At 43.6% G+C, this 14,044-nt stretch overlaps 1 protein-coding gene across 3 annotated transcripts in view; it reads right to left on the reverse strand.

Moving 5' to 3' along the window:
- Nucleotides 1-14,044, reverse strand: part of WAC (WW domain containing adaptor with coiled-coil) — a 69,811-nt gene that overhangs the window by 44,225 nt on the left and 11,542 nt on the right. For all 3 annotated transcript variants that reach the window (XM_066585087.1, XM_066585086.1, XM_066585089.1), the window contains exons 4-5: nucleotides 3,141-3,235; nucleotides 1,736-1,851 (exon numbers count right to left, since the gene is read on the reverse strand). In XM_066585087.1, the coding sequence (XP_066441184.1) occupies nucleotides 1,736-1,851; nucleotides 3,141-3,235 (211 nt within the window). The remainder of the gene's footprint in view (nucleotides 1-1,735; nucleotides 1,852-3,140; nucleotides 3,236-14,044) is intronic.

Raw genomic sequence — 14,044 nt, forward strand, 5'->3', positions numbered from 1 at the left:
ACTTAGGAATTGTCTAGTGCTTGTCGGACGCTCCTCTCTACTGGTGGTCTGTAGGGGGCGTCCTGACCCGGGTCACCTTGTGTGCCCCAATCCACTGGTCCCAACACCTCCTTACAGTCTGGTCAGACACTCCTCTACTGGTAGTCTGTAGGGGGCATCCTGAGCCCGGTCACCTTGTGTGCCTTCACACATCCGCTGGTCCCAATACCTCCTAACAATCTGGTCAGACACTCCTCTCTACTGGTGGTCTGTGGGGGCGTCCTGAGCCCGGTCACCTTGTGTGCCTTCACACATCCGCTGGTCCCAATACCTCCTAACAATCTGGTCAGACACTCCTCTCTACTGGTGGTGTGTAGGGGGCGTCCTGAGCCCGGTCACCTCATGTGCCCTCATTCACTAGTCCCAACACCTCTTAACACTCTGGTCAGATGCTCCTCTCCACTGGTAGTCTGTAGGGGGCGTCCTGAGCCCAGTCACCTTGTGTGCCCCCATCCACTGGTCCCAACACCTCCTAACACTCTGGTCAGAACGGCCCGGTGGGGGACAATTCATCGATACGACCATCCAGCTTCTCACATCCCAATAATGCCCCCTCTGGCTCTGTTAACAGGGTGAAATCTCTTCCCGGCATCGTATAGGCGTCTAGTGGTCAACAAGCTCTACACAAGTGGAGGAAGAGGTCACTACACACAAGGAGCCTCCGAGAGCCTCTTATAGGCCAAGGGGGGGAACCACTTTTAGGACCTCAGGTGACCGTTCATCTAATCACCACAACTCTCATCATTTACAGATCTGCTCGAGATGGAACGGCAGGACGGGTTCTGCAGCAAAAGGACAACTTCATCTAGGGCTGGATGTGTTTAGGACAAAGCTTTAAGAATTTTTTTTTTCTCTTCAACTTTTGATCGATCTACTTTTTTTTTTAAATAGAAAGTAAAATCCAATATTTGTCACACCGAAGCAAAAAGGTTTTAATTGGTTTCAGTAAAGTTCAGATTTACAAAGTTATTAAGAGTTCACTAACAAGGCCTTTGGTCATTGCGGATTACGTGCATATTTTTCATACGCATAATACATAGTCCTAAAAACCCATTGATTTACATTGGACCATTCAGATATGCATGAAAAAAATTTACGTCCTATTTTGGCACTTAATAAGCCCATTATAAGCTATGGGAATATAAAATATGCAGCAAATGCACATTATACATGTGTATTTAACTGTGCATTAAGGCCTCGTGTCCACGGGCACGCATGGTTACCCCGTGCGGAATCGCACAGCAGATTCCACCCGGCCCACAAGCATGAGGCCAAAAATACATTATACACACAGTGCGCATGCGCTCTTTTTGTTTAAACTCCTGCTTTCCTGCGGTACGGTCGCAGTGACAGCTGCGAATGTGCCACGGATCCGGACGGCTTCCGTTGGCTGCAACGGAAGCTGCGGGAAAACCACATAAATGGAGCATGCTGCGGTTGTTTTCCCCGCATGTGTGATCCTGACGCCAGGGAAAAAAATGACATCTGCAGGAATTTAATTACCTGCGGGTGCCCAATGATTCCCTATGAGCGCAGATCGCATGATTTATGCCGTGGACATGAAGCCTAACAGTGTGAAAAATACACGATTGTGTAGCCCCCATATGCCCCTGTAAGTGACCCCCAAGACATCTGCAGCTGATCGTGAGCTCCTCTTTAACCTTAGACAACTCAGTGAAGTCTTTTGCACACTTACCTCTCAAGCCACTCTTTCGGCTTCTCCCACTGAGACACTTCTGTTCGGCAATTGTAATAGTACTTTTTACCAGAAGAGCTGATATGTTCAGACCAGTCATCTGCAGGATCATATGCCTACAAAAGCAGAAAGAGAGACTTTGAAAATTCAATGTGAGATACAAAAAACCTGACAAATACAGGCAAAAAGAACAATTAAAAATGTTGCGACAATTACACGTTCATACGAATATCAGAGCGCGGTCCCCTGCTCAGGACTCCCCTCTATCACCAGAACAGACAGTCGCTCTGTAAGAGCAGCTTCCATTTCCGTGGACTTTGTGCCGTCCTTGTATTAACAGATGGTCATTCCATTCTTATGAAAGCAAGAATGCAAAATATACAGTGTTATTAAAAACACTTTAACCCCTTCCAATCCAACCCCCCAATCTATACGCTCCACAGCCCTTATTTATTTTGGGTGGCGGAGCACGTGGTGGATTCCTTGGAATTACTCAACAGGAACACACAGACGACCCGTCAGATTTATTTATTTTTTTAAGTAATTTTTTGAGAATGAAACGTGACACGTTTCACATCGGGAAGATCTGTAATCCTGTAAATATATACTAATGTAACATTTATACAATCAGACATTTCTAATTTCTCTAATGAAATCTATCCTCTATGTAATACAATGCCATATAAAGACCTCCTATAACTGCATACTATGCATTTAGCACTTTTTTTTAACAATGCAGGACAGCTCTCTGATGTCTGAGGCTGTTTTGCATATGTGAGTAACAGTATGTAGGACCGTGCTCCCGCATACGGTTACATACATATGCATAAGAGCCTCCTACATCGCAGAGCTGTCCTGTATTGTGTTAGAAACGTGTCGGACCTCACCCGACATCAGAGCTATGCAGAGAAATCTGCATGTCGGATGAGCTCTGACACTGGATTGGAAACGGTTCAAGTGACGTGAACTCTACTTATCCACTACAAGCTCCAATGCATCATATTTGACCATACATCTACCCTAGTTTGCAGTCAAGGCTGTGAATAGGGGTTTTCCTAAATATCTAGCATTTCTAGCAGTGGGGGCGAAAAAAATAAATACATACAATTTACTACCCTCTCCGCTAACCCACTGCTCCCAGCCGCTACTACAGTCCTCCAGCTTCAGTCATCAGTGACGTCCCGTAAGCAGGCCTGGGGCTTCTACATTAGAAGCTCGGTGATGACACAGGCCACATGACATGGCGCTGGAGTGCCCAATAAGCAATTTAAGAGGATACTCTTGGGAGCGGGGTTGTTATGTACAGACGTTATGCTCTTATTACAACCCCTTTGATATTCCACACCAAAGAGTTACTGAAATAAAGCTTTAGCCGAGCAGCCCAGGGTATCACAATATAACTTACAGAATCACTCGTCTTGCTTGGAGTAGAAGAATGTGAATTTGAGCTATGAAGAGCACTGTGGTTATGTGAATTTTCTTGTGGAGAAAAGCTGGTCCCTAGATACAAAAGCAAAAGTCCAAAGTCAAGTATCAGCCATTGGAAACCGCAGTATATTATACTCCATTCATTCATACAGAAAGACCAGGATGCAATGCAGTCCGTATGCAGGGAGATCTGGGACAACCACTCAAAATAGCATTGAAAATGGTCTTCTAGGTGGAATGCCCCCTCAAAGACGACAACCTATATAACCAGGGGTAGGTGACTAGTTCTTGTAAAGGTTCAATTAGGCGAGTCTGCCATCATGTGAAGGTCCGGCAAACCCAGGCAATTAGGGTTAAAACAAAACACTTATCTATATTTAGACATGAGTTACGGAACAATTACGGCAAAACCTAGACATATTTGGTTTTATTTTCTTATTGCTCTTGCACTATAGAGCACCTAACTCGCCATATTCTGTGAGCCCTGACACTCATTTTCCCATCGGAGGGAGGGGGGGGGGGGTCCTGTGAGGGCTTGTTTTTTGCAGAATGAGTTGATGTTTTCATTTATACCATTTTGGGGTACACATGGCTTTTTGAACAATTTTTAGCTAGGAAACCAGTTCTAAAAGTGGATGGCAATTACAGTGTAGGGACCACCAGTGATGGAACCCAGGCCTCCAACACTAGTCTGGAGTTATCAGGCAACCACTAAACCAGAGTACTTCAAATGAGGCAAATGACGACAAAATACAAAGTGCTGTAAAGAAAGAGGTTTCTTCCAGTTTGGCTTTTATACAAAGTCCTACATGCATGCCGAGTTACATCCTCTTACCACAACCTGAAGCATCATCTAAAATACCATAATGCTGGAGGAGTAAAACCAACGACAACCGACTCATTTACACCATACAATCGTTAATATACAGCTGAACTAGTTAAGGCTATTTACACGACAAGCATCCTATAAAGGGAGCAGAAAGTTCAGAACGTCTGGGGCTTCTTGTCTGCCGTCAGTTGGATCATCAGCAAAACTGTTTTTATCCGCATAAATGCACATATGGGGTATATTATATGTGCGTGGGGTTTGTATGGAGCTAATCTGACGCCTTACAACATGGCTGGTCTAAGTATATGTTTTGCCGATTGACAACCAGCCTTCAAGTCAATCACAGCTATTAACCCTTTAACCCTTTTGCCCACAAGGCCCTTTTTTACCCATTTTTGTTTTTTCCTTCCCCCTTTACTAAAAAAAAAATAATCGTAACTCCTTTATTTATCCATCGCCGTTGCTGTATGAGGGCTTGTTTTTTGCAGGACGAGTTGTATTTTTCATTGGTGCTACTTAATGTACCATATAATTTACTGAAAAACATTTAAAAAATCCTAAGTGGAGTAAATTGGAAAAAAGAAATTCCACCATCTTTCAGTTCATTTTGTTTCTACGGCGCACAAACTGCAACAAAAATGACATAACTTTATTCTATGGGTCAGTAGAATTACTACAATACCGAACTGCTTTTACTTTTACGGATGCGGCGATACCAAATATGTACTTGTGTTTTAGGATTTAGATTTTATTATAAATATGGCAAAGGAAAGGTTTTTCTTGAACTTTCCTTTATTCAATAATTAATAAAACTTTAGTGTTCTTATTTTTACTTTTTTAAAAATTATAAACACATTCTTTGTAATCCCCAGAGGGGACAACAACTTGCGATGCTTTGATCGCTCCTGCAGTATGATGTAATCCGGCAGCATTACATCATACTGCAATCGGACAGGCAGTATATCAAGCCACTCCCCAGCTGCCATGACACCAGAACGGCTCCCTGCGATCTCATCGTGGAGTGGCGGGCCAAAATATTGTTTTGGGGATTCGAATGCAGCTGTCAGAATGGACAGCGGCATTTAAAGTGATCACAGCTCTGATGAGACAGGTGTTGGCTGTAAGAAACAGACGGTGCCCCCTTTGTATGAAGAGAGAGCATGTAACCCCGACGCTGCAGGACGTAAATATACGCCCTGCAGCATTAAGGGGTTAAACATTGCTGTCAATTTTGACAGTGGAATTTAAAGGGGTTGTCCCGCGCCGAAACACGTTTTTTGTTTTTTTTTCAATAGCCCGTTCGGCGCGAGACAAACCCGATGCAGGGATAAAAAAAAACAAAACAGATAGTACTTACCCGAATCCCCGCGGTCCGGCGTCTTCATACTTACCTTGTGAAAATGGCCGCCGGGATCTTCACCCTCGGTGGACCGCAGGGCTTCTGTGCGGTCCATTGCCGATTCCAGCCTCCTGATTGGCTGGAATCGGCACACGTGACGGGGCGGAGCTACGAGGAGCTGCTCTCCGGCATGAGCGGCCCCATTCAGCAAAGGAGAAGACCGGACTGCGCAAGCGCGTCTAATCGTGCGATTAGACGGCACCATGGAAACGAGGACGCCAGCAACGGAGCAGGTAAGTGAATAACTTCTGTATGGCTCATAATTAATGCAGAATGTATATTACAAAGTGCATTAATATGGCCATACAGAAGTGCTGAACCCCACTTTGTTTCGCTGGACAACCCCTTTAAGTGTCCTGATCAGCATTCAGAGATCCAAAAAAAGGGGGGAAATAATTGAAAAAGTTTTTACTGTAAAAAAAATAAATAAATAAATGGCTATCAAAAAACCCCCTTTACCTGTATTTATAATTAACATAATCACGGCAACACTAAATGTGTCATGAGTCCAATCTATTAAAATTATGCTTTATCCCGCAGAGTGAGTGTACATAGCAGAATTATGCCTCCCCCACATTCACATTTCATTCCACTTAGAACTTTTACAGTATATGGTACATTACAACGGGGGTTGGTGGTGGTGGTGGTGGGGGGGGGGGGGGGGCCCACATGAGAATTACAACTCGTGCTGAAAAAATAAAACGGTCACAATTTAAAAAAAAAAAAAAAAAAAAAAAAAAAGGTACTCTTTTTGAAAAAGGGGATGGGAAAAAAAAAAAAAGCGGCATCTAGAGGAGTTTTGAAAGTCAGTATTGGAGGGATCATCATTACCAGAGAGGTACTAGAAAGGTCAGTATTGGGTCCTACTCTAATATATTAAAACAACCTCAGTTTTGTATCTGCAAATATTTTTTCTGTACAATCCCTCTAGGTAACGTAATTAAAGGGGTTGTCCAGCTGTGAGCTACTGATGGTCTATCCTCAGGATCAGTCAATAGTAGATCAGTGAGGTCTGTAATTTAGGATCAGCTGTTCACCAGCCCAGTGCACATATGATGTGTGCAGGAGGCAGACAGCTCCATCTCACTGCAGTGGCCAGGCTGGGTATTAGGAGGCCAAGCTATCAATCATTTCAGTGGGAACAGACTTGGCAGGCTCCTGTACACAAGCCCGGCAAACAGTTGTCCTGGGAGACGGACCCTCACTGGTCTACTACTGATGACCTACCCTAAAAACAGGTATCAATAGTTTTCAAGTGGACAGCCCTTTTAACAGAAGATGACAGTTGTGCATAGATCTAGTGTACACGGTGGCAAAGGGATCTTGATAAGTTGAAGGTTGAGAACAAAAGTCGCAGGTGAAGGTTAACACTGATGAATATAAGGTTCTGCACATGGGCGGGAAATCCAGGTCACCATTACACACTACATGGGAAACACAGACTTGAGGAACTGGAGCAACCAGTGTCAGGCAGCTGCTGCCAAGGCAAATAGAACGCATCAAAAGAGGTCTACGGGAACATAACTAGAACATTGTTTTTCCTCTTTACAAGTCACTGGTCAGACCACACATGGAATATTGGAAAATTTACTCCAACGCCAAGCTTAGTTCAATTTCCACATTTATAGCTTCTGGTATAAAAAAAAAGTAGCAAAAATCTGCAAATTTCCGTGCCAGCCCAGAACAGTTTTCAAAAAAGTGGGTGTGGCGTTTGGGAGCAGGCGTGGTCAGCCCACACCAATTAACTCATTAAATAATTATACCAGAAATGTACTTTAGGTCCGACCTGGCATACAATACTGACACTGTAGGTGCACGGAGGAGTCGGGGGATTAAAGGGGTTGTCCCGCGCCGAAACGGGTTTTTTTTTTTTTTCAAACCCCCCCCCCCCAATTCGGCGCGAGACAACCCCGATGCAGGGGTTAAAAAAAGAACACCGGACAGCGCTTACCTGAATCCCCGCGCTCCGGTGACTTCTTACTTACCTGCTGAAGATGGCCGCCGGGATCTTCTCCCTCGGTGGACCGCAGGGCTTCTGTGCGGGCCATTGCCGATTCCAGCCTCCTGATTGGCTGGAATCGGCACGTGACGGGGCGGAGCTACACGGAGCCGGCATCCTGCACGAGCGGCCCCATTGAGAAAAGAAGAAGACCCGGACTGCGCAAGCGCGTCTAATTTGGCCATTAGACGCCGAAAATTAGGCGGGCTCCATGGAAACGAGGACGCTAGCAACGGAGCAGGTAAGTGAAAAACTTCTTATAACTTCTGTATGGCTCATAATTAATGCACAATGTACATTACAAAGTGCATTAATATGGCCATACAGAAGTGTATAGACCCACTTGCTGCCGCGGGACAACCCCTTTAATACCGAAGGAGGCCTGCACCTCTTCATGTATTCAGGGCACCACGCACGGGGGTATTAGAGCCACCATGCCAGCCTGTATCCTATCTTGTGTCCAAGCTAGAGGCGGTACAACAGGGTACTAGAGCCTCCATGCTGCACCTATCACATATTGTATCCAAGCTAGAGGCGGAACAGGGTACTAGAGCCTCCATGATGCCTGCATCCCATCTTGTATTCAAGCTAGAGGTGGTACAACAGGCTATTAGAGCCACCATGCCTGCCCGTATCCCCTCGTGTCCAAGCTAGAGGCGGTACAACAGGGTACTAGAGCCTCTATGCTCCCCTGTATCACATCTTGTATCCAAGCTAGAGGCGGTACAACAGGGTACTAGAGCCTCCATGCTCCCCTGTATCACATCTTGTATCCAAGCTAGAGGCGGAACAACAGGGTACTAGAGCCTCCATGCCTGCCCGTATCACATCTTGTATCCAAGCTAGAGGCGGAACAACAGGGTACTAGAACCTCCATGCTGCACCTATCACATATTGTATCCAAGCTAGAGGCGGTACAACAGAGTGCTAGAGCCTCCATGCTGCCCATATCCCATCTTGTATCCAAGCTAGAGGCGGTACAACAGGATACTAGAGCCTCCATGCCCCCTGTATCACATCTTGTATCCAAGCTACAGGCAGCACATTATATTAAGGCCTCCCTACAAGAGGTCAGTTCTTGACTAGAAATAATCCTTTTGCGCTGATGTTGTAACCACTTACTTATAACAACGTTACAATCACAGAGTTAAAGTTTCATCCATCTGACAACTTTTAGGGAAGGGATAGAGATTATATACACACATACATACACCATCTACCTACCTACTCCTAGGGGGAGAGATGTTACCGACAATGAGTGTCTATGGCTTGAAGGAAAAAAAGAAACAAGACGATTTTAAGGTATAAAATATATATAATATTGAGGGCGCACAGAGAGGGATGACAAGGACTGTCGGATTATACACCTTCAGTAATCACGGATCCTACTTGGGATATAGTGAAACATTCTGTAGAAATAATCCTTCTTTGTTCATTAGTTGTTTGGAAAGGTATTGATGTACTTTTTGGAGACCGTACCACAGAATAGGACATTTAAGGATAACGCTAGTGCATCCTACCAGAGGGGCGCTAAGCCTAAAATTTCTAGCTGTGCGGGTGATTGTACCCTGTCATTTGAGGCCGGGGAGAGGATGAATACAGTGTTCTTCATTGGGATTACAGGCAGGAGGTCAGTAAAATGCCTGCTCCATAATGCCTGCTCCATAATGACTGGTCTATCTACCGTATACCCAGTAAGAACCTCTATATAATGATTTACTAATATTGTCCAAGAGTGAGACCGTGCAGACTAAGTGCTCATTCACATGAGGGGGGGGGGGGATTTAAGTTACTATCGGTGAACAGGTTGCGTATTCACGGACCAAAACTCTGCCTATTTAAGGCGTATTTTGAGCCTTTTTTGCTCTTGCATGAAATTGCTGCGTATTTATGCACACAAAAGGAAAAAAAATATATTGCAATGTCCCAATTTTTTTTTTTAAATTGGTATATTTACGGTCTCATTTTGTTTCGGTCATTTTGATATATAACATGCAAGGTTTTGGATTACAGGGCGCATATAGCGACGATTTTGGGTCATTTTATTTCTTATGTATATATTGTTGTTTTATTCTGCAATTTCTTTTAACTTATGTATGCAATTGTGTTTTTTTTTTTTTACTATCTATGTCCCCCCATGACGTCATAAGACCTCTGGGGGATATTCACGTGTTTTAGGTTTTTTTTTTTTACATTTTCCCACTGTAGCTGGGGCATCCATAGGGGCAATAGTCACTGGCAGAGCTGATCAGGGTCTTCTAGGACCATGCAGATCTGCTGTGCCGGAGGTGAACCGGCGGTCACTAACTCATCCAGTTTCTGATTGATTGCAGAGGGCAGGAGGCTTTAATCCTTACAGTGTTTTTACATATGGCTGGGCTTTAAGCCCGGGACAAAGCGCCGTAAATTTACAGCGCGTGGTCCTTAATGGGTTAAAATAAAGCAGCTGTAGCGCTCATCTCAATAGTTACTGTTCGCTAACTAAAGATGGACTTAAGAGTTCTTAGACTTTCACTTAGGAGCGCTCCTGCTCCGTTAGCCATTTTCATCTCCTTCCAGCAGCTGAAGATGACAAAATATACTACTATGTAAGCGCTATGTGGAGCGGTCTGCAGCTGCCACAAAAGCGACAAACAGAGCAGGAGCGCTCCGAAGTGAAAGTCCAAGAACTACCGTAATAGAAAATGTATGGGTCCATCTTCAGCTGGAAAGCAGACAAGGCTCGAATAAGTGCCTCAGCTGCTTCGGTGTTCCATCAGTGGAGGTTTGAGTGGTCGGATCCCAGTGATCAAAACTCTTGACATGCACTTTTGGGTGCTGATTAAATGACATGGCAGTCCAGGGCATAGTGAACGCTCCCAGAGCTGCCATGGTTTAAGCCCTGCCTGTGGTACGGCTTAACCCCTTATAGACCGCCCTACAATGTTTTTTACGTTTTGCATACATTGCGGGTGTCAGCTGTTTCTTACATATCTCGCCAGCGGGCAACAGCCTCGACAAGTCGCGCGGCCGATCGGGGCCGTTAACCCTTTAAGTGGCGCTGTCAATTCTGTTCAAGGGTCCTGTCCGCCCCCACAATGAGAACGCAGGGAGCTGTTTGGGAGTCATGGCAGCCGGGGGCCTTCCGAAAGGCCCCAGGGCTGTCCTGGCAGTATGCCTATCAAGCCATCCCCGTAGTGTGGCTTGAAAGACTACCTGTCAACCTGCAGGAGCGATCAAAGTATTGCATGTTGTGGTCCCCTAGGAGGACTAAAAGAAAAGGTTAAAATGAGAATAAAAAGTTTTAATATAAAAAAAACTTTTTTTTAAAAAAAAGCAATAAAAGTTAAAGAAACCTTGTCCCATATTTACAATAATAGAATCTAAAAATAAACCAAAAATACATATATTTCGTATCGCTGCATCCGTAAAAGTCCGATCTATAAAAGTCATGCATTGTTTACCGTGCATGAACATTCTCCGAAAAAAAAGAAAGCACGCTAGAAACACGCTTTTTTGGTCACCTTGTCTACAAGGAAAAATAAATAAAAAGCGATCAAAACGTTGTATGCATTTCGATGAAAATGAGAAGACATACCAAAATGAGCCCTGACAACTATGTCGATGGAAAAATAAAGTTATTGTGCGCAGAAGATGACAGAAAATAATTTACAAAAATTAAATATCTTTTGCTGTAATTCTTGTATTTTTATAAAAGAAAAAAAACTATATAAGTTTGGTATCGTAGTAATCGTACCGACTCAATAAAGTCATCATATCATTTGTGTTGCAATTTGTGCGCCGTAGAAACAAAACAAAGGATGGCAGAATCTTTTTTTTACCATTTCTCTCCACTAGAATTTCTTTTAAGTTTTTCAGTACATTATATGGTACATTAAATAGCGCGATTGAAAAACACAAGTGAACTGCTAAAAAAAACAAGCACTTGTGCAGCGACGCCGATGACTAAAAGAGTAACGATTTTTTAAAAAGGATGGAGCAAAAAACGAAAATGGGGAAAAGGAAAAGCTAGGTCACTAAGGGGTTAATAAGCAATTGGCAGGATTATATACACTGCAATAATAAAGTTATGCAGCCCATAAGATAAGGGGTCAAATGATCAGAATTTCAATTTCCCTATGGAATTTTTATTTTATTTTTAAGTTTTTTGGGTTTTTTTTAAGTAGTAAAGCATAGGGAAAAAAAACAATACTTGGTATAGCTTTGTTGAGGAAGAACCAAATTTATGGCTCTTAGAAGGCAGAAAAAATTAAGAAAATTCTGGTCTTGAAGGGGTTAAAAACAAACAACAACGTCACAATGTGGTTATTGCCGGCGACTGCCCCACAAGTTTTTCTAAAACCTTTGTAGTCAAATGGCAAGAAGTAAAACCTTCCAGATGAGTGTAGCTACTTGTAAACAAGACTCCCGTTTGTTTCAGTAACCACTAGGACATGTTGCAGACTACAGGGGACTGCAAACACTTCCTCCCCATGTGGTATCGCAGACAGGTTGTGGTCACCTTGTTACATATCGGATGCTACTAAGTAGCGACTTTCAGTTAATCAGAGAGCAAATTCGGAAAATCAAAATCCACAATAATAAATCAGTAAACGAGGTGCGGCAGAGCAGAAATCACTAATTACTGAGTATCCCTTTAAGGCCACTTAAAAAGACCCTCCAGTTCGGAAGAAACAAAGATGGCTGCACCGCTTCTCCGACTAACTGATGTGCATTAGTATACATCAAAAGCTTGAAGGCAACAGACATTGATCTGACTGGCCAGTACTGGTCAATCAAAACAGGCATAGAGCCCAAGACTAATTATGCATATTATTGGGCATCTTTGTCTCTCCAGGACTGGAGACTCGCTTTAACCTTCTAAACAGCAAGGACCTGCGGGTCACTCACTATATATACACTATATACTAGTGGAGATGACCTGAAGGTACGTAGACCTATTGGGTCAAATCTACAATAGCTGCCAGCAAACTAGTTATAACCAGGCTGGAAAGCGAACATCTACTGGGACCGCTACAATCCCTCCTACAGAGTTTAGTTGTCCGTTAATCCTCGAGCGCATGGGGAGCAGTTAAACTTATCCCGTATATATGACATCAGGGGAAGGAAGCATTGGGGACATTGAATTTCAATGGCCATCACTTTGCTCCTGAAGAGATCAACCACCGCAGGAGGCGTCTGGGTGTAGATTAACTCCCCAAACACACCAACCTCGGCCAATCCAAATGTTCACATTAATGCGAAAACAGATGTCGGACCAACGATTGCTTGTCTGGAAGTTGTTGAAGGTGTACAGAAGCCTTAAGAATAAGCTGCCTCAGACATGAGACTCAACTGATATGTAGGAAACAGACTGACGGAAAGAAAAAACACACAATATGATAACTTTGTAGCACAGTGAGGCTCCCAGCGCAGAAATGTCCTTTAGTATTAGATACCAAAAAAAAAAAAATGTCTAAACTGATAGGAACTTTGTAAAGCTAAAAAAAATAAATAAATAAGTAAAAAAAAGACATCTGCCCATCCAGTGCAGCCCATTATCCCACAATGTTGAGCTAGAGCAAAGCAAGCCATCGCGCCCCCCCCCCCCCCCCTCCTCCCCCAATGAGGTAAAAGTCTACGAACCTCATTTTAAGGGAAAAAAATAACACTCCAGCAGTCAGAATTATCCCAGATCACCGACCCTCCTGAAGTAATCAGTGATATAACATGTAATATGACTACACTTCAGGCCCCTCCTGTACTCTGTTAGTGAGTTCACCATCACCACAACCTCAGGCTGAGAGTTTCACAGTCTCACTGCTCTTACAGTAAAGAACCCCCTTCTATGTTGGTGATAAAACCTTCTTTCTTCTGGACGTAGAGAGCGCCGCCTTGTCACAGTCCTGGGTATAATAGATGCTGGGAGGGATATCTGTATTGTCCCCAAATATATTACACATAGTTATTAGAGCACCCCCTTGTTACAGTCCTGGGTATATTAGCTGATGGGAGAGATCTCTGTACTGACCCCCTGATATTTCTATACATAGTTATTAGAGCGCCCCCTTGTTACAGTCTTGGGTATATTAGATGATGAGAGAGATCTCTGTACTGACCCGTAATATATCTATATATAGTTATTAGAGCGCCCCCTTGTTACAGTTCTGGGTATAAATAGATGGAGAGATCTCTCTCTGTACTGACCCCCGATATATCTATACATAGTTATTACTATAAGGGGGCGCTCTAATAACAAATTAACCATAACAATACTATATGACTTTTCTGCATAGAATAAGTTTGAAAACATGAATACACTTTTTATAAGACACCCCACAACCTTCAGGCTTGTGTGCGTCTGTCTCCCAGCGAGGAGGATCTATAGACGAAGATCAGGGAAAGCATAAAATTCCTCAGTCAGTGCGTAACGCTGAATGTGAATCCAGAAATAGACCCCAAATTTTGTTGAATTTATCTGGGCAATCCCTGTGCTTATACAACTTTGTCGTAGGGGATTATTGCATTATTTTAACTTTTTCCATTTTATTTAGGTGGGCGACTCCACTGCCATCCACTTCATGGCAATTGTTTTGCATGCCAAGAATAGTCTCTTTATTTTAGTTGCCCCCTTTGTACCCGCTCAAGCTCTGAAATGTCCTCCTTGAGTACCTG

Source organism: Eleutherodactylus coqui, chromosome 12 (genome assembly GCF_035609145.1).
Source record: "Eleutherodactylus coqui strain aEleCoq1 chromosome 12, aEleCoq1.hap1, whole genome shotgun sequence".
NCBI classification, from domain to species: Eukaryota; Metazoa; Chordata; class Amphibia; order Anura; family Eleutherodactylidae; genus Eleutherodactylus; species Eleutherodactylus coqui.